At 48.1% G+C, this 25,574-nt stretch overlaps 1 protein-coding gene across 8 annotated transcripts in view; it reads right to left on the bottom strand.

Moving 5' to 3' along the window:
- ERC1 (ELKS/RAB6-interacting/CAST family member 1) overlaps positions 1-25,574 on the bottom strand; it is a 578,436-nt gene that overhangs the window by 320,205 nt on the left and 232,657 nt on the right. For all 8 annotated transcript variants that reach the window (XM_044991188.1, XM_044991177.1, XM_044991167.1 and 5 more), the window contains one exon: positions 24,450-24,643. In XM_044991188.1, the coding sequence (XP_044847123.1) occupies positions 24,450-24,643 (194 nt within the window). The remainder of the gene's footprint in view (positions 1-24,449; positions 24,644-25,574) is intronic.

The following is a 25,574-nucleotide window of genomic DNA, read 5'->3' as shown; positions in this document are numbered from 1 at the left end:
ACCACTAAGTTCTTCCAATTGGCAGTAAAGGTGTCCTCTTTTGCCAATGAAAGAGACAGGCAGACCAGTGTTGGAAAAGCTATGTGCAGAGAAATGCTATTTAACCAGTTGCAGAGGATCTGTACAGAGAAAACGACACCCCATCTTCAGTTTATGATATTTCTTACCAAGAAAATGAAAATATGTTATTGCTGATTCATGGCCTCTGTAAGGGTTTAATATATGAAACACGTGAAATAGGATTTTAGGCCTCTTTAGTACATATCTAGAATAAAAGGGAGAGAATATAGTGTGAATAGTTTTCTAAAAACATAGTAAAGCTAACTGAAAAGTTTGCAAATGTGCTGCTCCTTGCAGAGTGAAAATAAGCCAAAGTATAACATGTACTGCACTCAAAATTAAGTAATGGGAAATTTAGCAATAGAATCTCAGTGCACAAAATCTCTCTTCCAAAACCAACATCAGTGAAATTGACCAAGAAAGGCACAGAGAAGCAAACATCTTCCCCAAGCAAGCAGGGTCAGATAAATGATAGATGTTTGGTTACAAAGCAATATCATTTTTATTTCTTCACACAGCCAATTTCCCTTCAAGCAAGAACATACAGAGCATTCCTTACAAGATGCAGAATAGCTCTTCTCCCCAGCCTCATTAAGTGTGCACTCTCTGACATATTTTACATAGGGAGACAACAGAATTGTAATGTCAGATGCCAGTCTCGAAGGAACTGCTTGCCTTTTAAGAGTTTATTTCAATTTATATCAAAATACAGCCAGCTTAAACCAAATTTCTGGGTAACAGATGGGCAAAACTGATTTGATGCACATAATTTTACTATTTAATCATGGAGAAATATATATTTTAAAATATGTTGATTAAACTGGAGGATTCATTAAATAAATAAATTAAATTAAATTAAATTTTAAATTTGGGAGGGGAAGGATAGCTCAGTGGTTTGAGCATTGGCCTGCTAAACCCAGAGTTATGAGTTCAATCCTTGAGGGGGCCACTTAGGGATCTGGGGCAAAATCAGTACTTGGTCCTGCTAGTGCAGGCAGGGGGCTGGACTCAATGACCCTTCGGGGTCCCTTCCAGTTCTAGGAGATAGGTATATCTCCATTATTTTATTTTTTTTTATTCTGGCCATAATTTATTCCTCGTGCTTGAGTATGCATATTCCTCCATTTGACTGCAGCAAGGAAAAGAGGAGTCTGTTCCTTTAATTCCATATACAATTGCGAGTAAAAGTATAATGCATGCTCTACTTTGAATTTTGAATGCACAGAGGAGAGGGGACATGGGTATTCTTTTAATTCCACTTGCTTTGGTGGTCATGGGTCCCGTATAATAATGTGTGTGTGTGTTCTCTCATTCCAGCTGAACAGGGGAAGGAGAATACTGTCTTGGGGTAGTCTCTGACATTTTGGCTGTACTGAGAGAGAGCTTTTATGACTGTACTTTTGTGGGAGAAAAGGGAAGACGACTAGTCTGTTCCTATCACTCTAGCAAAACTCAGGAAGGTTAGTACACATGTTCCTTCATTGCAGATGTCTTGGGCAGAAGGGGTGTTAGTGTTTATTTCACTTGTTTTATAGCTATTAATGGACCTTTCATCCTTGCTGTAGTGTGTGACAGATCTTGGGGTCTGTTCCTTTTTATTCCTAATGTAACAAGGGAGAGATTTGCCTAAGTTAAATAAATGTTTATAACTATTGAGATGCACTCGCACATCCATGATTCAGAACAAGGGCATCACTCTGGTGTCAGGGATGTGGCTGTTGCCCTCCCCAAGGAAATTCATCCAAATTTGGCTGAGATTCTGAAAAATCAGTTTACACATGCTCAGTAGAGACTTATTACGAGTTTGTATTCAGTGTCGCTGTAGCCATGACAGTCCCAGGATATTAGAGAGACAAGGTGGGTGAGGTTATATTTAGAAATATTTACAAGACAATGGACAACCCTCAGATATCCACCCCAAACATATTGCCAAACTTATCCATTTCATCCTCACCCATAACAATTTAACATTAGAAAACAAACACTTTTTGTCCATACCATGGGAATAGCCATGAGTACTAGGATGGCTCCTCAATATACCAACCTCTTCATGGCCACCTTGAAGAAGAATTCCTGGACAAATGCACCATGAAACCAATGATATACCTGAGATACATCGATGATATTTTCATCCTCTGGACAGATAGCCTAAACTTCCTCAAATATTTCCACCACAATTTCAACCACCACCACACATTAAACTCTCTCTGGAACAGTGCCACCCTAGCAACTTCCTGGACATAACTATCAGCTTCAACAATGGAACCCTACAAACAACCATATACAAGAAATCTACGGATCACCACACCTACCTTTGTGGATCCAGTAACCACCCCTAAGACACCAAGAATTCAGTTACCTACAGCCAGGCACTCAGATTCCACAGAATATGCTCCAAAGAGAAAGTCCAGGATATACACCATAACACACTTAACCACCTTCAAAACCACCACCAGAGAAGTAGATTCCACCATGGAACGGGCCACCCAAATACCCCGAGAGAATCTGCTTCAATACAGAAATAAAACCCCTCTGACCGCACATCCCTAGTTGTCACCTAGCACTCCACACTGGAACCCATAAAGGATATCACAAAACAACTATGACCCATACTCAATGGGAACCCCATCCTGAAAGAAATTTTTCTGAACCTCCACTTCTGGCCTTCAAACAACCCTCCAACCTCATCATCAGGAGCAAGCTCCCCACAGACTATGACACATCAACTCAAAGCAGCATCAGATCCTTCCAGAACAACAGAAACCTGTATACATTTATCCACTGCTATGATGATCAACACCCCCACAACACATCTTTCAAGATCCATGGATCCTACACATGCTTATCACAACACACAGTATACCTCATCCAGAGCACTGAATGCCCCAACAACAACTGTGTGGGTGAAACCAGGTAATCACTACCCTCTCAAATGAACTCACACGGGAAAATGATAAAAGACAAAAAATTCCTATCACCTGTAGGCATAGGCGGCAGGTTTGTATAATTTTTGGTGGGGCCCAAAATGGTGGTGCCCCCCCGCTCCCGCCCTGTAAGCCGATATAAAATGAAGCTACAACGCGTCAGTGCCACAAGATTACAAGGGTCAATTAAAAGTGGAAAGTCAGAAGCAGCACTTGCCTACTTCAATATACAGTATTATATTTTGTTGCACCTGTTGTGATGAAGTGGGAATGTTCTTAATATTTTCTCTGAATACTGTGTGGGTGCCTCAGTTTCCTCTGCAAGATGCCAACTGAAGGTGTTGGGGACAAAGATCAGGTGGCCTCCTTTTCCAGAAGAGACACAGAGGCCAGAGGAGGGAGTGTCAGTTTGGAGCTGGCTGGAGAAATGGGGAGAGACCAAGAACTTGGTTCTGGGCTCCCCACCCCCCAAGATGGACCTGACAGAGGGGTTCTGTTTTCTGTACCAACAAGCTCTGTTTAAACTGTGTTCCCGTCATCTAATAAACTTTCTGTTTTACTGTCTGGCTGAGAGTCACATCTGACTGCGGAGTTGGGGTGCACGGACCTCTGGTTGCCCCAGGACCAGCCTGGGCAGACTCACTTTGGAAAGTGCATGACGTGGAAGGGCATGCTGAATGCTCCTAGGTCAGACCCAGGAAGGTCTAAGCTTCTTGCCCTGGAGACAGTATGCTCCGAGAGAGGAGGCTCCCCCAGAGTCCTGACTGGCTTTGTATGGAGTTGTTCCAAAGCATCACAGCATCCCCTTCCACACTGTGCACTTCCCAGAAGTCCACACAGGCACTGACACTCCCTCCTCCGGCCTTTGTCTCTTTTCCAGGCATTAGGAGGCCACCCGATCTCTCTGTTCTCCAACACCTTCAGTTGACACCTTGCAGGGGAAACTGATTTGGGAGAAATGAAGTAAAAGCTGCCCAAACCGAGCTTGAGCACTCCTGAATTTTGAGGTGTTCAAATCCGGAAGGCAGGTGCTGGGGGTGGGAGAGGGCTGTGGGGTCCATGGGGGAGCATGGCAGCAACTGTCTGGAGCTGCACGGAGCCAGACACGCTAGTCTGAGTGGCACAGTAAGCGGTTTGGGGGTTGGAGAAGAGGTAGGAGGTTCCGGGGGGCAGTCAAGGGACAAGGAGCAGGGGGGGTTGGATAGGGCAGAGGTTCGGAGCGCAGTCAGGGGACAGGCAGCAATTGGATAGGCATGGGAGTCCAGGAGGTTTATCAGGGGACAGGTAGAGGGTGCGGTCCTGGGGGGGAAGTTGGGTGGGGTCTCAGAAGGGGGCAGTTGGGGACAAGGAGAAGGGAGGCTTAGATAGGGGCTGAGGTCCCAAGGGGCAGTTAGGGGCAGGGGTCTCGGGAGGGGGCAATCAGCGGACAGGGGCTGGGATTCAAAGGGCTGCTGGCAGCCGCGGGGAGCTCAGAGCCTTTTAAATCCCAGCCGCAGCCGGGAACCAGAGGGCTCTGGGCTGCCCGCCGTGGGGGGGAACTCAGAGCCTTTTAAATCCAAGCCGCGGCCGGGAATCAGAGGGCTCTAGGCTGCCTGCAACCACGGGGAGCTCAGAGCCTTTTAAATCCCAGCCGCGGCAGGGATTTAAAGGGCTCTGGGCTGCCTGCAACCGCGGGGAGCCCAGAGCCTTTTAAATCCCAGCCGTGGCCGGGAATCAGAGGGCTCTGGGCTGCCTGCAACCGCGGGGAGCCCAGAGTCTTTTAAATCCCAGCCGCGGCTGGGAATCAGAGGGCTCTGGGCTGCCCGCTGCGGCGGGGAGCTCAGAGCCTTTTAAATCCCAGCCGCGGCCGGGAATCAGAGGGCTCTGGGCTGCCCGCTGCGGCGGGGAGCCCAGAGCCTTTTGAATTCCAGCCGCGGCCGGGCATCAGAGGGCTCTGGGCTGCCCGCTGCGGCGGGGAGCCCAGAGCCCTTTAAATCCCAGCCGCGGCCGGGAATCAGAGGGCTCTGGGCTGCCCGCTGCGGCGGGGAGCCCAGAGCCTTTTGAATCCCAGCCGCGGCCGGGAATCAGAGGGCTCTGGGCTGCCTGCTGCGGCGGGGAGCCCAGAGCCCTTTAAATCCCAGCCGCGGCCGGGAATCAGAGGGCTCTGGGCTGCCCGCTGCGGCGGGGAGCCCAGAGCCCTTTAAATCCCAGCCGCGGCCGGGAATCAGAGGGCTCTGGGCTGCCCGCTGCGGCGGGGAGCTCAGAGCCTTTTAAATCCCAGCCACGGCCGGGACTCAGAGGGCGCTGGGCTGCCCGCTGCGGCGGGGAGCCCAGACCCCTTTAAATCCCAGCCGCGGCCGGGAATCAGAGGGCTCTGGGCTGCCCGCTGCGGCGGGGAGCTCAGAGCCTTTTAAATCCCAGCCGCGGCCGGGAATCAGAGGGCTCTGGGCTGCCTGCAACCGCGGGGAGCCCAGAGCCTTTTAAATCCCAGCCGCGGCCGGGAATCAGAGGGCTCTGGGCTGCCTGCAACCGCGGGGAGCCCAGAGCCTTTTAAATCCCAGCCGCGGCTGGGAATCAGAGGGCTCTGGGCTGCCCACTGCGGCGGGGAGCTCAGAGCCTTTTGAATCCCAGCCGCGGCCGGGAATCAGAGGGCTCTGGGCTGCCCGCTGCGGCGGGGAGCTCAGAGCCTTTTAAATCCCGGCCACGGCCGGGAATCAGAGGGCTCTGGGCTGCCTGCAACCGCGGGGAGCCCAGAGCCCTTTAAATCCCAAATATTGCTGGAGCAGAGCCCCTGTCTGTGAATATTCCTGGGGCTAAAGCCCCAGGAGCCCATATAAGTTGGCGCCCATGCCTGTAGGTGAACACTTTTCACAAAGTGATTACTCTATGTCTAACCTATCAGTGATCATCCTCAAAGGAAACCTGCAAAACACGTTCAAAACACGAGCCTGGGAGCTTAAATTCATTACTCTGCTAGACACTAAAAATCATGGACTGAACAGACACACTGGATTTATGGTTTAATTACAATGATCTGTAATCCACTAACCCCCTCTTTTTGGCTGCAGAGGTGTTAATGGACCACAGTACCTTGAATGGTCCCTTACAATATGTGCTAACAACCTATGCTAAAGCAGCACAGAGTCCTGTGGCACCTTATAGACTAACAGAAGTTTTGGAGCATGAGCTTTCGTGGGTGAATACCCACTTCGTCGGATGTATGACGAAGTGGGTACTTATGCTAAACAATCTGTCCCACCTTGCATTGTGCTGTGATGCTCTGAGTAAGTTTCCCAGACCTGAAGAAGAGCTCTGTGTGGCCTGAAAAAGAGCTTCTCTCTCTTACCAACAGAAGTTAGTCCAATAAAATAAATTTTCAAGTCTTGTCTCCTTATAACGAGTTTGGCAGTTAGTTTTTCTAAGATTTTATCTGCACTGAGCATGCTTTATCCTGTTCCAGCTCCTACATAATAACCAGGCTGCAAATATGCCACTCCCCACAGAGTGACTGAGCATGTTCCAGGGACTGGAACTCAGACAAGAAGAGTTTTGCTCTTGTCCTCTCAATGCTGGTGCTCAGACAGTATGGAGGAGGAAGAGAAGTAGTAGACTTAATATAATTAAGGAGAGGGTGAGGAACAGAGAGGGGTTACTGGGAAAGAAAAGCCAGGGGTGGAGCTGGGGAGCAGAGAGATTACAACTAGGGAGACAAGAGCAGAGGGATAGAGCAGGAGCCAAAGGATAGAAGCAGAGTAGGAATTCAAGGAAGAGGCTTAAAAGGAGGGAAAAGAGGTTCGAGACCAAGAGCTCTAGGGATGAGGGGGACAGAGCAGGGGAGACAGGGCAGCAACTCAGGAGAGGATGGATAGGAGCAGAAAGTGGGGACAGTGACAGGCTGGGGGCACATGGAGATGGCAGGTCTATAACCCACTAGTGTATACTCCCTCCAGAACCTGGAATTTAACTCAGGAGAGTCCTGAGTCTTTATATTATGTTAACTTTAGGTGTGAAACCTCACTGTCTAGTTACTTGTCTCATTCTCCTTTAGTGGTTGGTCCGCATAGCAGATAACACAGCCTACTACTGTTAACAGTTACTTAGCTCTAGTGGCAAAGGGTTTGTACTGTTGGTCTAAAGGTCCCAACCTTACAGTTGACCGATGTAGGGGACAGTATAATTCCACATGTTGGAATTTGTTTTTTCAACTTGCCTCCTTAAAAATCTAGGAAGTTACACAAAATATTGTGTTAAAACAGTGGTTCTCAAACTTTTTGTATTGGTGACCCCTTTTGAACACCAAGCCTCTGAGTGCAACCCCCTCTTAGAAATTAAAAACACATTTTTGATATTTAATACTATGTTAAATACTCAATTTGAACTCTATTGCTTAAAATGAATTTACCTTTTCTCACTGCTTTTAAATTAAGACTAAAACACATTTTTATCAAATTAAATATAAGTGGAAAAGTTATTTTTAAGTAGAATTTTATTTTAATACTTGACAGCAATTAATGACCTGAAGCAAGTAATAACTGTTCACATGGCTGGGCTCCGTCTCACAACCCCAGTACAAAGGTCGGGGCTCACAGCGTCCTGGATGCCCCAGCTCGGGGCTCACAGCCCCTCTCCTGGTTGGGGTCAGGACTCGCAACCCCTCGTGGCGGTCGGACTCAGGGATCGCAGCCCCACTCCTGGCCAGGGTTGGGGTCTGGGCTCGCAGCCCCATGGAGGGTTGGACTCAGGGATCACTGCCCCACGCCTGCCCGGAGCTCACAGCCCCGCTCCTGGCCAGGATTGGGGTCAGGGCTCACAGCCCCATGGGGGGTCGGAGTCAGGGCTCGCTGCCCCGCGCCTGGCCGGAGCTCACAGCCCCGCTCCTGGCCAGGGTTTGGGTCGGGGCTTACAGCCTGGCACAGGGGTCAGGGCTCACAGCCATGCATCCCTGTCAGGGTCAGGGCTTGCAGCTCGGAGTCGGGGCTCGCAGCTGCGCGCCGAGGTCAGGGCGCGCAGCTACACGCCAGGGTCAGGGCTCACAGCCATGCGTCCCTGTCAAGGTCGGGGCTCGCACTCCTGCAACTCCACAGAGGGGTCGGGGCTCGCAGCCATGCGTCGCAGTTAGGGCTCACAGCCTGCCGCAGGAGTCGGGGCTCGCAACATGCAGCTGCACGCTGAGGTTGGGGCTCACAACCCCCTGCATAACTGGGTCATGACCCCCAGTTTGAGCACCAATGTGTTAAAATAACATTATGAAATCAAGCACTCAAAAGTTAGGAAAAGACAGAATTAAAGGTGGCCTGTGCAACCTTAACTGGGGCCCCTTGTGGTAAGCATTAAGATACAGTCCTTACCTGCATGATCACATATGATTTTTTTCCAAAAGGAACCTTGCCTCATGCAGTACACAGAACAGACTTGCTCAGGGAATGAAGGAATAGTTACTTACCTTCTATAGTAACAAGATTTCTTCAGGATGTGCCCCTATGAGTGTTCCACATCAGGACGTGCATGTGCCTGTGAACTCTTGATCAGAGATTTTTGTCAGCAGCATCTGAAGGACGGCAGGACTTACACCAGTGCAAGGGTGTATAGGGACAGGGTGGACCTGCAACTATTCCAGTTCTTCTCAACCACAGAAGTCCCTCGAAAGACTCCAAAGCAGAGGGGAAGGCGGGTGGGTAGTGGAGCACCCATAGGGACACAAGGTAAATAACCTCTTCTCCTTTGAGTAGAATCCCTATGACTGCTCCACGTCAGGGGATTCCCGAGCAGTACCTCAATTATGGTGGAAGATGCCAAGGAGGCAAATTCAGTACGTATTAAAGAACAGCATCACTGAAAACTGCATCAGCACTAGAAGCAAGCACAAGAGTGTAGTGCTGGCAAAACATGTGCACCAAAGACCAGATGGCTGCCCTGCATATGTCTGAGATGGGTATGGTTTTCAGTAGGGCTACTGAGGTAGCGTGAGCTCTGGTAGAATGAACTATCACCTTCGGAGGAGGCTTCATAACCAGTTAAGATGCACCCTGTAACCCATTTTGACAGTCTTGGGGTGAAAATTGGATGGCCTTTCATTCATTATGCAATGGAGATAAAAAACCTAGGTGAAGCCCTAAAGGGCCTGGTCCTGCCTAGGTAAAAGGCGAGAGCTCTTCTTACATCCAGTGTACAAAGGCTCATTTTTTATCTTGAAGAGTGAGGCTTGGGATAAACATCAGGAGGTGAATCTTATGATGAATGTGGAATTCTGAAGAAACTTTAGGTAGGAAGTGAGAGTGTGGATCTAGTGTCACTTTACCACGATAGAACACCATGTACCCTGGGTCAGCCATCAATGCTCCAAGGTCCCCTGCCCTCCTGGTTGAGGTGGTAGCTATAAGGAAACAAGGTCTTAAGGGACAAAGGAAGGATGGAACCATCCCCATAGGTTCAAATGTATGTTTCTTCAGCACACTGAGGATTAAATTTAGGTTCTGAGGTGCAACTGGCTCCTTGACAGAAAGGAAGAGGTTGAATAGGCCTGTAAATATACCTCATAGTGGTTGGGTGGGTAAAGACTGAAAACCACTCAATGAGGGAGTGAAAAGCTGTGATGGCAGATAGGGGAATTTTAATGGAGCTCAGCAATAAACCTGTGGTTTTTAAATTCAGCAGGTAACTGAGAATGTGTGTTAGACAAGACTTGAGAGGAGGTATAAATCAGTGGCTGCACCAAGTCTGGAAACATTTCCACTTCTACAGGTAAGTTTTCCTTGTTGTGAGTTTTCTATTATGAAGCAGTACTGTTTGTACCTCTGGGGAGCAGTCTTGTTTTACACTAGAGAGCCATCTAGTAATCACACCTTGAGATCAAGTGCTGAGAGGGCAGGGCGGAGGAGGAGATTTGCTGTCAGGGAAAGACAGAGCTCCAGTCACAGAGACCTGTGAACTTGCTCTAGGAAGTTATGCCTGTTGAGGATGGCCTGTTGATTAGCAACCCTCAACTGGAGGCCCCCTGAGGAATACACCTTCCTGCCAAACAGGTCCAGACGCTTCGCTTCCTTGGCCTTAGGGGCCAGGGCTTACTTCCCATGGCGCTCTCTCATTTACCGCTGAGACTACCAGGGAACATGGGCTTGGGTGGCAAAACAAGAAGTCGAACCTCTTTGATGGGGCAAAGTACTTGCGCTCCACACCCTTGGCTGTTGGAGTGCTGGAGGCCAGGGTCTGCCATATTGTCTTATAGTTCAACTGTATGGTCTTAATGAGTGGAAGCGCTATTCTGGATGGACCTTCCAGGCTCAGAATGTCCACCATGGGGTCCTCCTGCCCCACCGTCTCTTCGGCCTGTAACCCCAAGTTATGAGCAACCTTACGCAGCAGCTCTTGGTGGGCTCTGTGGTCTACTGGTGGAGGCCCTGATACTGCTGTGCCTGCCATCGCTTCATCCAGGGATGATGAGGAGGTCAGCAGCTGCTAGGCTTCCTCCTGCTGGTCCCCTTGGTCCCCCTCCCCCGAGGGAGGGGCTTCCGGCTCGGGCCAGGACAGCTGACCTTGAGGCGGCACCGGTTTCTCCGGTCTCTCACTCACTGAAGGTGCAGGTTGTCTGGACACCGTAGCTTCCCACACGGAGGAGCATCAGTACAGGGACGCTGGCCCTGGAGAGAGCCCCCTGCTGCTGGTAGTAGGCCCAAGGGGTCCAGAAGGGCCAGTGTCCTGGCAGTCTCCACTGGGTTTGCCCCCCAGCCTGGTGTTCTCTGTTGTCCAGTGCCTGGTGCGGGTAACTGTATCGGCCCGAGTCGGCGCCGGCATCAAATGCGAAGGCCACAGCTGTGCTGTCCATCTGTGCTGGTGGGAGGTCGATGAGAGGCTTCTTGCTGATAGGGAACGGGACCAGTACTGCTGCTCATGGGACCGGGAACCGGTATCAGTGCTCCCGAGACCTGGACCGGGACCGGTGACTTCTAGAAGCCTTCGGTGATGACTGGCTCGCCTTCTCCTGGTGCCTGTCTCTGGGGGGTGCTGGAGAGCGTCGAGTCCCTTGCACTAAACCTGTGCACTGACTCGCCTCCGGTACTGAGACTTCCCTCTGCGTCAGGGGTAGAGTCCACAGACTCGAAGCTCAACCGGGACCAACCCCAGGAGTGATGCCAGGACAATGTCCTCGAACGGCGCACCATTGCCGGCTTTCCCCTTGATGGCACCTCTGGTTGGGAGGAAGCTCACCGCCGACAACCTGATGAGGTCCTTTGCCGCCTCAAAGGTGTCAGGCGTGGAGGGCTGATCTATTACTCCCTCGAGCCCGTCGTCCTCACTGAGTTTCCTTAGGGCTGGACTCAGTGGGACTTGTGGTGCCGGTGCTGCGGAGCCGGTATAGCGTCCATCACGCTCTTCCCAGTGCCCGGGCCCCTAAATGGCACCGGTCTCCTTTGTGGGGAATGCCCGCGCCCTTCCTTTGATTTAGCCTTGGGCCGCAACAGGGAGGATGAGCGGTGCCGGGGCCTACTTCGCTCTGAAGCCGATGGCTTGCAGTGCTTATCCAGCACCGGGTCTCTTCACGACTCCGGGGCACTCCGCACCGAGGAGGCTAGAGCCGGCGTCGGGCGCTCTGGGCCCGATGGCTGCAGCGTGGCCTCCATCAACAATTGCTTCAAACGAAAGTCTCTCTCTCTTTCTTTGTTCTAGGCTTAAACGCCTTGCAAATCTTACACCTCTCTGTTTGGTGTGCTTCCCCCAGGTAACGTAGACAGGAGTCGTGGGAGTCACTAAGCGGCATAGGCTTACGACACGTGGTGCAAGCCTTAAACCTGTGGGCCTGCGGCCCAGGGCGGGTGCTGGAAGCCTCCAAGCACCTAATCTATTAAGTGTCCACAACAAGAGAATGCTAATGAACTGATAGCAGCTAAGTACTCTAAAGCTAAGCGATTGCTTCTCGTATGAGAGCAAGAGATTGTTCCAACGCCGCCATGGACAGTAAAAAGGAACTGGAGGGGGTTGGGCCAGCGGGGACATATGCACAGCACAGTGGCACCACTCAGGCGGGGGGCCCCTAATGTGGAATGGACGTGAACAAGCACTCAAAGAAGAACTGTTGGCACTTCCTGTTCTGTCTGGACATGAACAGGTCCCCCTGGGGAGTCTCCCACCTCTGGAAGATGGCATTGACCACCTCCAGGTGGAGTGACCGCTCGTGGCAAGAGAAAGACCTGTTGAGGCGATCTGCCAGCACATTCCAGGTGCCTGCGAGGTGTGACACCTTGAGGCAGATGATACGCTGCACACAGAAATCCCATAGCCAAAGAGCCTCCTTGCACAAGGCTGAAGTGTGGGCCATGCCCTGCTTGTTAATGTAGAACATTGCAGCTACATTGTTCACCAAGATCTGCACCACCTTCCCCCTCAAGTAGGACAGGAATGCTGGCAGGCCAAGCATATCACTCTGACTTCCTTGACATTTATATGAAGGGAACAGTCCACCTGGGACCAGAGGCCCTGAGTGCTGAGGTCACCGAGGTGGGCTCCCCACCCCAGATCCCACACGAAGACCAGTGTCAATGAAGGGTGAGGGGCTACGAAGGGGCTCCCGCTCAACATTGACCGCGGATCCATCCACCAGTCCAGAGATGATAGGATATGCAACAGGACTGTGATGACCAGGTCCAAGTCATACCTGCCGGATATGAAGACCAATGCCAGCCACATCTGCAGGGGTGAGGCACAGACACTCATGCTGTATCACGTAAGTACACGCTACCATGTGGCCTAGCAGACTGAGGCATTCTCTGGTGCTTGTGAGTGGGTGGGCTCTGATATCTGTGATAAAGTCCGACATTGCTCGGGACCAGAGTCTGGTAGGAAGACCCTGGCTTGAATGGAGTCCAGCACTGGCCCTATAAACTCTATTCTTTAAAGTGAGGTCAGAATTGATTTCTGTTCATTTATAAGCAGTCCCAGCTTTCGACAGGTGGCCTGTACCACACTGACACTGTGCTGAACCTGGGATCATGAACAGTCCTTGATTAGCCAGTCATCGAGGTACGGATAGATCTGCATGGCTTGATGTCTCAAGTAAGCTGCCACGACTGCCATGCACTTTAAGAAAACTTTTGGGGCTGATGATAAACCGAAGGCCGGTGTGGTGAATTGGCAATGGCACTGACTCACCACAAACTGGAGGAATCTCCTGTGCCCACAGAAAATAGGGATATGGAAATAGGCATCTTAAGTCGAGGGCGGTGCACTCGTCTCCTGGTCTCGAGGAGAGGGTGATGGAGGCCAGGGAGACCATGAGGAACTTCAACTTCTTGAGATATTTGTTGAGTCGACACAGATCCAGAATGGGCCTGAGGCCCCCTTTGTCCTTCGGGATTAGGAAATATTGGGAATAAAACCTCTTTCCCCTCAGCTCTCAAGGAACTTCTTCTATGGCCCCCACATGCAGAAGGGCTTCCACCTCCTGGGCAAGAAGCTAATTGTGAGAAAGATCCCTGAAGAGGGATGGGGATGGGTGGGTGAGAGGGAGGGGTGGAGGAGAAATGCAGGGTGTATCCAACTGCTACTGTGTTGAGCTCCCAACGGTCCAAGGCAACATGAGACCATGCACAAAGGAAATAGACCAGTCCAGGAATAGACAGGGGGATGGATCCTGGGGCAAGTCTAGTACGTCATCCTCAGGGGCATCATGAAAATGCCTGCCACAAGCCACCCCGGTGGCTTGTGGAGCTCAGCTAGGAAGCCAGGGCAGATGGAGTGGGTTGGTGACTTTTATAACCTCTGTCCCTTTTCTTGTAGGGATTTTAGCAAGATGGGCCTGAGAATCTAGGAGGCGGCTGTGGCTGGAAGTGCATCCTGGAGGCCGGCACCATGAACAAGCTCAAGGAACGCAGAGTGGCCCTTGAATCTTTTCGACCACATAGGCTGTCAGTTTGTTCCGAGAACAGCGCATTGCCCTTGCAAAGAAAGGTCTGGACCAGCTACTGCAACTTATGGGATAACCCCGGGGGTTGTAGAAATTAACTGTCATTGACCTTGCCACCGAATCAGCTGCGTCCAAGGCGGCCTGGAGAGAGGGTCTGGCCACTGCCTGCACTCTCCCGTAATGGCCAAGAATTTCTGTCTCGTCTCCTGAGGCAGGAAGTCCTTAAATTTGGCCACTGAGTCCCAGACATTGAAGTCATATCTCCCCAGCAATGCTTGCTGGTTGGAGATACACAGTTGTAAGCTGGCCGTCGATTAAACCTTTCTCCCGAATAAGTCCAGCTTTTTAGCATCTTTATTTTTAGGGGTTGCACTTGTTTGTCCCTGCCTGTCTCGTTCATTGGTAGAGACCACTAGTGACCCAGGTGGAGGGTGGGACTACCTGTACCTGTCCTCGGCAGGGACATAGTACTTCCTCCCTGCCCATTTAGATGTTGTTGGCAGAGAAGACGAGATTTGCCAGAATGCCTTGACCAGCTTGAGTACCCTGTCATGCACTGAGAGTGCCACAGCCATTATATCAAAAAGGCTGTCAATCGGTTCATTAAGTCCTATGCCTTCAACCCCAAGTTCGAGTTGATTAACAAGCAGTACTCAGAGAGGAGGGTGTAAGGATGAAGGTGGTATTGTTTATAAAACCTCTGTCCCAAAGAATGTGTCAGCAAAGGAGTCTTGGACCAAAGCATAACGTCTCAAGAATGTGTGCATGGAATGCCGCATAGCTGTCCTGCAAACATCAAGAAGGGGCACCTCTTGGAGTAATGATAGTGAGGTCCCTTCTGACCTTGTAGAGTGAGCCCTTACCCTGTATGGGTGAGGAAGCTGTGCAAACTGATAAAGTAGGATACAACCAGAGATCCATTTAGAGATCCTCAGAGGATATAGCTTGATCTTGGACTCATTCTGCTACAGTAATGAATAGTTTAGGTGACTTACTGATTTATTTTGTTATCTGCAATGCAAACGCGCATCTTATGCCAAGAGAATGAAGTCTTCTCTGCTTGGGAGAGGCTTGGGGCTTCAGAAAAAACACAGGTAGTTGAATTTACTGGTTTATGTGAAATTCCAAAACTATGTTAGCAATGAATTTCGGGTATAGCAGTAGCAAGACTTTGTCGTTATGTTAACATTGTGTATAATTTTAAGGGCCCGGAATATACCTACCCTTCTGGCCGAGGCAATGACAACAAGGAAGGCAACATTCATGGATATATGAAACATGAAATATGTAGCCATAAGTTTAAATGGTGGCTTAGTGAGCGCAGAAAACACTAAGTTAAGGTCCCAGTGAGGAGGTTTTTTTTTTTTTTTTTTTTTTTTTTTTTTAATGGTGGAAAGGTTCTGATTAGACCTTTCAAAAAACTGGCTGTTCCTCACTGAGTAAAGATGCAGTAACCATCCAAAGCAGGTAACCCACACTGATTACCACCAGCAGAACCCATAGCAAACTAAAGGAAAGGCCCATCATCTTCAGAGTAAAAAGATCATTCAAAATAGCCATAATGTCTGCTGTTTCTGGAGATATGTGGTTTTGCTGAACTCAGACAGAGAAATCTTTGCATTTGGCAAGATAATATTTCCTGATGGAGTCCTTTTTGCTCTTATTAAGAATAATTTGCATGGTTTCAGAACAAGAACATTTTAAGTTTGATGCCCATCCAAATACCAAGCAATGAGAAGAAGTGCATCAAGGTTGGGATGCTTGACTGCCATTCTCCTGGGTCAAGAAATCCAGAAAGAATCGAATGCTGATAAGTGGACAGGACAACATTTGTAGAAGACTTAGAGATCAGAACTGCCTGGGCATTTTCATTGATTAGGATGACTCGTGCCTTGTCCAGTTAAATCTTCTGTAGAACCGAGGTACCAGGAGGATGAGAGGGAAGACATAACTGAAGTGATCTATCCAAGGTAGTAGGAGAGCATTGCCTCTGGAATGCTTTTCTTGAGCCCCTCTGGAGCAATATATGCTGCATTTCCTGTTTGCCTGGGAGGTAAACAAGTCCTCAGTGGGGGTTTCCCACTGAGTGGGAACACTATTCATTACTGAAATGTGTAACTCCCACTCAGGATAGATGGTGAAATGCCGGCTGAGGCGATCTGTCAACAAATTCTGGGTTCCTGGAAGGTACATTGCCAATAGAATGATATGGTTCTTGATACACTAGTTCCATAGGGTGACCACTGCCATACACAAGGAGACTAATCTTGCTTCTTCCTGATTACTTATGTAGAATATGTTTATTCTGTCCGATATTATGAGTATATGGTGAAACGGAATGAATGGTAGGAATGCTTTGCATACAAATTTATTGTAGCATAAGCTTTCGTGGGCTACAACTCACTTCATCAGATGCATGTAGTGGAAAATACAGAAGGAAGATATATATATATACACACACACAGGGAACATGAAACAATGGGTGTTACCATACACATTATAAGGAGAGTGATTAGTTAAGGTTTACTGTTGTCAGCAGTAGAGAAAAATAACTGTTTGTAATGGTAATGAAAATGGCCCATTTCCAGCATTTGACAAGAAGATATAAGGAACTGGGGGGGGGGGGAGGAGATAAGCATGGGGAAGTAGTTTTACTTTTTGTAATGGCCCATCCACTCCCAGTCTTTATTCAAACCTAATTTAATGGCGTCCAATTTGCAAATTAATTCCAATTCAGCAGTCTCTCGTTGGAGTCTGTTTTTGAAGTTTTTTTGTTGTAATATTGTGACTTTTAGGTCTGTAATCGAGTGGCCAGGGAGGTTGAAGTGTTCTCCAACTGGTTTCTGAATGTTATAATTCTTGACGTCTGATTTCCGTCCATTTATTCTTTTGCGTAGAGACTGTCCGGTTTGGCCAATGTACATGGCAGAGGGGCATTGCTGGCACATGATGGCATATATCACATTGGTAGATGTGCAGGTGAACAAGCCTCATAGTGTGGCTGATGTGATTAGGTCCTATGATGGTATCTCCTGAATAGATATGTGGACAGAGTTGGCAACGGGCTTTGTTGCAAGGATAGGTTCCTGCATTAGTGTTTTTGTTGTGTGGTGTGTGGTTGCTCGTGAGTATTTGCGTCAGGTTTGGGGGCTGTCTGTAAGCAAGGACTGGCCTGTCTCCCAAGATTTACGTGCATTCTGGTCTCTCTGCATATCCAAATGCCCTCCACCATGTGACTGTTCATCTGGGTTCCCCAGTCTCACAGGGAGGCATCTCTAATCATTGTCTTATTAGGTTTGGGGGACAGGAAAGGAACACTTACATACATTTGTCCAGGACCATTCCATCAAGTTTGCGAGGCCCTCACCCTGGTAGGAATTGTCACTATGGTGTTCATGCTGTGCTTACTTGGTATATATACTGTTTGGAGCCAAGCCTGCAGGCAATGGAAATGGAGTCTTGTGAATGGTGTGACGTAAGCACATGCTGCCATGGTGCCCCGGAGATAAAGGCAAACCCAAACTGATATTGAGCATAACCTAGTCTATCAGGTTGTTAATGGTGTGATATCTGTCCATTGGGAGATAAGCATTCACTCTGAGTCTAAGATTACTCCTATCAATTCTGTACTCTGTTGAGGTCAGGATAGACTTTTTCACATTCACACAGACTCCTAGGGATGACAGAAGATGAAGCAACAATGAGGTTCATGTAAGGGCTTCTAGGAGTGTCGGGTCAGTTAGACGCTAGTCATCTAAATATGGGAAGACAATGAAGCTGCTCCATCTGAACTGCATTGCTACTACTAGAAACACTTTCATGAAGACCCTGGATTTGCTTGCAAGACCAAATGGAATAAGCCTTGCTACAAAGCTTAAAGTCTACCGAGCAGTAGTGCTAACTACCTTGATGTATGCCAGTGAGACCTGGACTGTATACAGGAGGCACGCTAGGCAATTGAACCACTTCCACACGACTTGCCTCCGCAGACTTCTGAGGATTCGGTGGCAGGATAAGGTGCCTGACACAGAAGTCCTTTCCAGAGCAGGCCTGCCATCAGTTTACACTCTGCTTATGAAAGCCCAGACACGCTGGGCAGGCCATGTTGTGAGGATGCCAGACCACCGCATCCCCAAACAGCTCTTCTATGGTGAGCTGTCTCAAGGAAAGCGATCGCACGGGGGACAAAAGAAGCGATACAAAGATACGCTGAAAGCCTCTCTTAAGTCCCTGGATATCGACATCACCTCCTGGGAAACCCTGGCACAAGACCGATCGACATGGCGTACGCTGATCCACCAAGGCTGCCAGACATCTGAAGCTAGAAGGATAACACTAGCACAAGAGAAGCGAGCACTCCGTAAAGCCAGAGCTGCAAATGTTGTAACAGTGGTGCCCACGCATGTCTGCCCGACATGTGGCAGAACATTCCGTGCCCGTATTGGCCTTACCAGCCATTTGCGGACGCACTGTGGACAGCTCACAACCTGATAGATGTTAAGGTCTTCTTCGAAAACGATGGACGAACATCATCATCATCACTTGGTATATATACTGTTTGGAGCCAAGCCTGCAGGCAATGGAAATGGAGTCTTGTGAATGGTGTGACGTAAGCACATGCTGCCATGGTGCCCCGGAGATAAAGGCAAACCCAAACTGATATTGAGCATAACCTAGTCTATCAGGTTGTTAATGGTGTGATATCTGTCCATTGGGAGATAAGCATTCACTCTGAGTCTAAGATTACTCCTATCAATTCTGTACTCTGTTGAGGTCAGGATAGACTTTTTCACATTCACACAGACTCCTAGGGATGACAGAAGATGAAGCAACAATGAGGTTCATGTAAGGGCTTCTAGGAGTGTCGGGTCAGTTAGACGCTAGTCATCTAAATATGGGAAGACAATGAAGCTGCTCCATCTGAACTGCATTGCTACTACTAGAAACACTTTCATGAAGACCCTGGATTTGCTTGCAAGACCAAATGGGAGCACTCTGTATTGATAGTGCTTGGGACTCACAATAAATCTGAAGAATCCTTTGGGGGCAGGATGAATACCCACATGAAAGTATGCATTTTTACTATTGATAAGTGTGAACTCTGTGTCCTTTTCCAAGGAAGGTGTTATTGATACCAGTGTAGCCATTGCAGGTTGAGAATATTTTGTTTACAAATAAAAACAGTGAGCCATCGCAGGTTGAGAATAGGTCTCCACGCTCCCTTCTTTTTGGGACCTGAGACATATTTCAAATAGAACCTTTTTCCTTCTTGTTGAATAAGTACCTGCTCTATATTCCCCAATAGAGGAGAAATTCTACCTCCTGGAGGAGAATCTCTGCATGAGAAAGGTCCCTGAAGAGGGACAGAGAAGGGATTTTGGAGTGGGGAGAGAGAGAGAAACTCGATGATATAGCCAGAATGAACGAACCAGAACCCACCTGTCTGTTATTGCACTCCAGTTGTGGGAAAAGAGTGCTAGATGGCAATCAAAGGTAATGTGAGGATTGGGTGAAGATGGCATCAATAGTGGTTCACAACTCAGAAGAATCACATAAAAAGTATCATCTGGCTGGGGGTAAAGCTGGGTTGATGTGGTCAGTGTGAAAGGTGCAGAATATTGTGGCTTGTGCACCTTGTCTTTTATGAGGCAGTTCATAGGCTTGCTAGTGGTAAAAAGGTTGAGGCATAGGCCTTGGTTTGTAGGGATGTTTGTGGTATTTCCTCTTTGGGGACACCATATATACCCAGGGAGTGGAGGATTGCGCTAGAATCCTTTAGTGAGTGCAAAGACTTATCAGTCTTTTAATTGAAAAGGTCAGTCTTGTTAAAGGGCAAATCTTCCACAGTGTTCTGGAACTCACTGGGAAACCCTGAAGACTGTAGTCATGGTTCTGACCAGCAGCTTGCCTTCATAAATAAGGGCCTGAAATTGAGCCTGTCCCTCTGAGGTAATTTGGCCTTAAAAATCTAGGAATTCTGAATACTTTAGAAACTCATACTTAGCCAACATCACTTGATAGTTCTATATTCTAAACTGGAGGCTAGTAGATGTAAACATCTTCCTTCCCGGTAGGTCCAAAGGCTTGGCTTCATCAGAAGGGGTGGCTCTTGGGTGCTGTTGTCTAAATTTTTTGTGTGACAGCCTAAACAGCTAGGGAGTTTGGTGAGGGTGAGTACATAGAAACTCCACTCCCTTAGCCAGGACAAAGTAACACTTCTCAGCCCTCTTGGAGGTAGGGGCGCTTGTTGCTGGTGTTTGCCATATGTTCCTTGCTAGTGCCAATACGGCTTCATTCACTGGGAGTGTTGTCTGGCTGGATCTTGTGGGTTGCAGGATGTCTAGGAGCTTGTGTTGTGTGTCCTCTAGCCTCCTCTAGGAAAAACTGGAATTCCTCCATCACTCTATGTAGCAGGTCTTGGAACTGTTTGTGGTCATCAAAAGGGGACAGTGAAGCTGGAGCAACCACCTCATCAGGAGATGAGGAAGACATCTTTGTCAATACTTGCGGGATAAGTATCAGAGGGGTAGCCGTGTTAGTCTGGTTCTGTAAAAGCAGCAAAGAATCCTGTGGCACCTTATAGACTAACAGACATTTTGCAGCATGAGCTTTCGTGGGTGAATGCCCACTTCGTCGGATGCAAGAGTGGAAATTTCCACGGGCAGGTAAATATAAGCAAGCAAGAAGCAAGCTAGAGATAACGAGGCTAGATCAATCAGGGAGGATGAGGCCCTGTTCTAGCAGTTGAGGTGTGAAAACTAAGGGAGGAGAAACTGGTTCTGTAGTTGGCAAGCCATTCATAGTCTTTGTTTAATCCTAAACTGATGGTGTCAAATTTGCAAATGAACTGAAGCTCAGCAGTTTCTCTTAGAAGTCTGGTCCTAAAGTTTTTTTGCTGCAGGATGGCCACCTTAAGGTCTGCTATTGTGTGGCGAGGGAGGTTGAAGTGTTCTCCTACAGGTTTTTATATATTGCTATTCCTAATATCTGATTTGTGTCCATTTATCCTTTTCCTTAGAGACTGTCCAGTTTGGCCGATGTACATAGCAGAAGGGCATTGCTGGCATATGATGGCATATATTACATTGGTGGATGTGCAGGTGAATGAACCGGTGATGGTGTGGCTGATCTGGTTAGGTCCTGTGATGGTGTTGCTGGTGTAGATATGTGGGCAGAGTTGGCATCGAGGTTTGTTGCATGGATTGGTTCCTGAGCTAGAGTTACTATGGTGCGGTGTGCAGTTACTGGTGAGAATATGCTTCAGGTTGGCAGGTTGTCTGTGGGCGAGGACTGGCCTGCCACCCAAGGCCTGTGAAAGTGTGGGATCATTGTCCAGGATGGGTTGTAGATCCCTGATGATGCGTTGGAGGGGCTTTAGCTGGGGACTGTATATGATGGCCAGTGGAGTCCTGTTGGTTTCTTTCTTGGGTTTGTCTCCTACTGCAATGAGGGGAGGAGGGAAGATTGTGGAGCACCCATAGGGAAATACATCTCGAAGAACCATGATTACTGCACAAGGTGAGTAACTTCCTCTTCTTCTTTGAGTAGTGTACCTATGGCTGCTCCGCTGTAGATGACTTTACAGCAATATCCCCCACGTAGGGTTGAGGCTTTGGAGTGGAGGCTGTTATTGAAGATAGTACTGTGGAGCCGAAGATGGCATAAGAGGCTGAGTCTCAACTGTTCACGTAGTGTTCTGAGAATGTATGGGCAGAGGCCCAGGTTGCCGCCCTGCAAATTTCTGAGATGGGGACAGTTTAAGAGACCTGACTGAGGTAGAAACTGATCTTGTGGAGGGCGTGTGGATTCCCAACCGAGGCAGCAGATGCACGCATGGTAACAGTGATTAATACAACTGGAGACCCATTTTGAGTCTTTGAACTGATATTGTGGAACCTTTTGATTTTTCTGCAAATGAAAGAAGAGTTTAGGAGACTTCCTAAAGTCCTTAGTCCTGTCCAAATAAAATGCTACAGCTCTCCTAACATGTAGCATATGTAATATCGCCTCCCTGTTATCACAATGTGGTTTTTGTGAATTAGCTGATTCATATGAAAGGTGAAGGCTACTTTGGGGAGGAACTTGGGAAGCAGCCTCAATGTGACTTTGTCTTTAAAAACGACGGTATGCCATCAGCGCTGCTATTTCCCCTATCCTTCGTGCTGAGGTAATGCGGTCTTCATGGACAAGTGTAACAGAGAGCAAGTTGCCATGGGCTTTGAAGGGTGGTCTCTCAGAACTAGATCGAAGTCGCAGATTGGCACGGGTGGTCTGACATTCAGGAAGAGGCTTCCCATGCCCAAATAAAAGTAACACCAGCAAGAAGATCTAGAAAGGCCCTTCAGTCATGGCTTTAGTGATGTTACAAATGAAAGTTCTGCTCAGGTCTCTTCCTCAACTTGTATAGTTTTCCTGACACTGAATGTAATGCAGTTAAATCCTAATGGGCTAACGTACAGAAGCCATTCTAGTATCAAAAAAAAGTGTTTAACATGCCACATGGCATTTGTGAAAAATACAAATTTCCATTTAATTCCCCCAGGCTAATTGTTTTTCAAAGTGACTATCAAACCAAACGCAAAATATATGTTATTTTCAATACTAGAGCTTAAAAAGCCCCAAAAGGTGCTTGGCACATTACAAAATGGAAGGTCAGAAAGTAACACATTGCTGTCCTTAGTTATCTTACATCTACTCCTAGGGCATTCTGTGCCAAAATATTTAAAATTCTCCACCAAAAAAATTAAAATTCTGCAAATTTTATTTGTCAAATAAATGTGGAGCCTCCATCATGGCATTGGGGAGCACAGGCCATTGGCTGCATAGAGGTGGGAGATCACTGCGCAGCTCCCCACTGGGATATGGATTCAGCAGTGAGGCTGCACCCAACCCTGACACAGCACAAGGACCGGGCCTGCCCCAGGGCCCTTTCCCTCCATGCCAGGTGCACCAGGTGTGGGCAAGCAGGCTCAACAAGTCAGGATCCAAGTATGGAGGGGCTTAATGTGGGGGGATCCAGGTGTGGGTTGAGAGGATTCTATGTGGGGCAATCTGGCTGTAGGCAACTCAGTGAGGGATCTGGATGTACAGGGGCTTGTTGTGGGTTCTGGGTGCAACAGTAATTAGACTCTGCAAGAGCGTCCAGGTGAAGGTGGTTGAGGCTCAGTGGTGGGGTGGCCTGGGTGTGGGGGGATAGAGCTCGGTGGGGTGGTCTGGGTGTGGGGGGCTCAATGGGAGGTCCAGATGCTGGGGGAATGGGGCTCAGTGGGGTGGGGATCCAGGTTCAACTGGTTAGGGCTCAGTGGGGTGGGAACCCAGATGTGGGTGACTCGTCGGGGTGATCCAGGTGCAGGCAGAGTGGGGCTCATCGGAGTGGAGGGGGGGTCTGAGTGTGGGGGGTGAGGCTCGGCAGGAGGGTCTGGATGCACGGGGCTTGGGCAGATTAAGGGGGGTAGATTCCTGTAGAGGGATGCTGCCCCCTGCAGCTGAGGAGCGACGGATACAGGAAGCGGGGGAGTTTGCAGAGCTTCCTGCAGCCAGGGGAGAAATCTGTGGGTGGGTCTGACCCGGCCCCGGATGCCATGCAGGAAAAGAGGAAGTCCCGTCCTCCCCAGCCCAGCTCTGACTAGCAGCTGATCCCAGCGCAGGGTAAGAGCCACCAGCTGGGTCTTCCCCAGTTCTGCTTCTTGACCCACAGTGATTTCTCTCTCTGCCGGCTGCCCTGGGCACCCAAAACATACGGCTCTTGTGGCTTCCCTTTGCTTCTCTGTCAGAAAGTCATTTTTCTGCAGTGAAGCAAATAAATCTGTGGGGAAACACAAATTCTGCACATGTGCAGTGGCGCAAAATTCCCCCAGGAGTATCCATCCTGACATTTTGCTGAGGGAGAGAAGAGACTATATTAAGGAGACAGAAGCTGTTTCCATGCCATCCATGAAATCTATTGCTACTGATTCTGATCCCAAAGGCCAGTGGCATCACCACACGTGACATAATTCCCCAACCAGAAAATGAATAGGATTTAGAAAAATAAAGCACCATGGTGCCAATGTAGAGAGAGAGAAATAACTGAAAAAAAGTGCTGAAGTTAAGTATGGTTTGGACAAAAGCAGTTTACATGAAGAAGAGGGAACATATTTGAAGTTCACTTCTGTTTCTATGAGTACATGGAATTCCACCGCATCTGTCAAAGGGACTTGCAGCAACAATTAGCATTCCAGGCCCTAAAAGTCTATTTGCCCAGTCTGGGTTGGAGGTCACTCATATTACAACAATTTATTAAACAGAAGCATATACTTCATTTATTTCTCTTCCCCAACGAACACAATGATTTCAGCAACTTTTCCTCCCATCTCCTTTTCCCTTATAGTTCAGATGCATTAGCTCTATTTTCTTAACATCAAGTCAGAGAACTGCAGCCAGGCATCTTTAAACTTGTTTAAGAAATTGAGGTCAAGGACCAAAGAAGCAAAATCCAGAGCAGATTTTCCCAACACAGGCACTTAAGGATTACTGAGAAAAGAAATTGAATAATCAATTTCTACTTCCTTCAGCCCCAATTCTCCCTTGTACCCATACATCCCTCTTACCTCTCAAGTTCTGCTATCTTTTTATCTTTATCATTCTTTTCATTTTCCATCTCCTTCAGGATTTCCAGAAGACGATCCACTTCAGCTTGAGCCTTACTGGTGTCTTCCTGGTACAATGCCACCTCCCGCTCCAGCTGCTGGAATCGGTCATTCAGCTCTGGGCTGGCCTTGGCCTCCAGTGTAGCTTCATGAGCCTGCAAAGAAATCAGTTCAAGAACCATCTCTCACACATGTATAATATATCCACAATCATTACAGGGCACAAAGTACCCAAATAGCTGCATCTAAATGATAAATTCATCCATTAAAATGGAAAAGGTCATGGGCACCAAGTTCCTGTAAGTTACATTGCATCAGTGGGATAGTTAATAGCAGATGAATAATGAAATAGATATTTTGTATGGGTTTTTTAAAGAGAGCTTTGACATTTAAATTTGCACCATGCTGGCAGCTCAGAAAGAAAACAAGTAATTTCAAAATTTATTTTTTCCAAATATATGGCTATTTAGTCCCATCTTTTCAGCACCCCAACAAAAGTCTACAAACAGAAGCCTAATCTGCATCTGACGCATAACACTCCAGCATCTGACGCTGTTACCAGCATTAACTGTGCTCTTTAAAAATAAAAACTGAAGCTGATCTCTTCATGAGGAACAAAAACAGTGCAGGGTAATGGGATATTGATGGGGGGGGCGGAATCAAGGAATATAATTATACTTATAAAAAAGGAATGTGCTTGAAAGTATATTTAGGACTCGGAGAGATGAAAGTATAAGGACTTCTAGAAATCACACTTTAGCGCACAGAGAAACACTATAATGAGAAGGCTCAGGAAAAAGTGGCCCCAGCAAAGAGCCTAGTTCCACTGCTTTGTGTATAGGAACAGTGCAATGAATTTATCTGGAACTAAACCTTGTTCCACTGAAAAGTCACTAGCTTATTAATAGAGTGAATTTGAATCCAACAGTTCCCAAGCGTGGTAAAAATACAAGGAAATGGATATACATACTGGAATTTAAACTAAAAAACCAAGGATTAGATTCCCAGTTAACACAGAACAGTTTTCAGCATATCTGGAGGGAAGTAGGTGGAGAGGACCTAGTCATCTTTATGCTATCTTTCTAC

The sequence above is a fragment of the Mauremys mutica genome, chromosome 1 (assembly GCF_020497125.1).
Source record: "Mauremys mutica isolate MM-2020 ecotype Southern chromosome 1, ASM2049712v1, whole genome shotgun sequence".
Lineage (NCBI taxonomy): Eukaryota > Metazoa > Chordata > Testudines > Geoemydidae > Mauremys > Mauremys mutica.
Note: the sequence above shows the minus strand (reverse complement) of the source record. Positions and strands in the feature narration are given on the sequence as shown.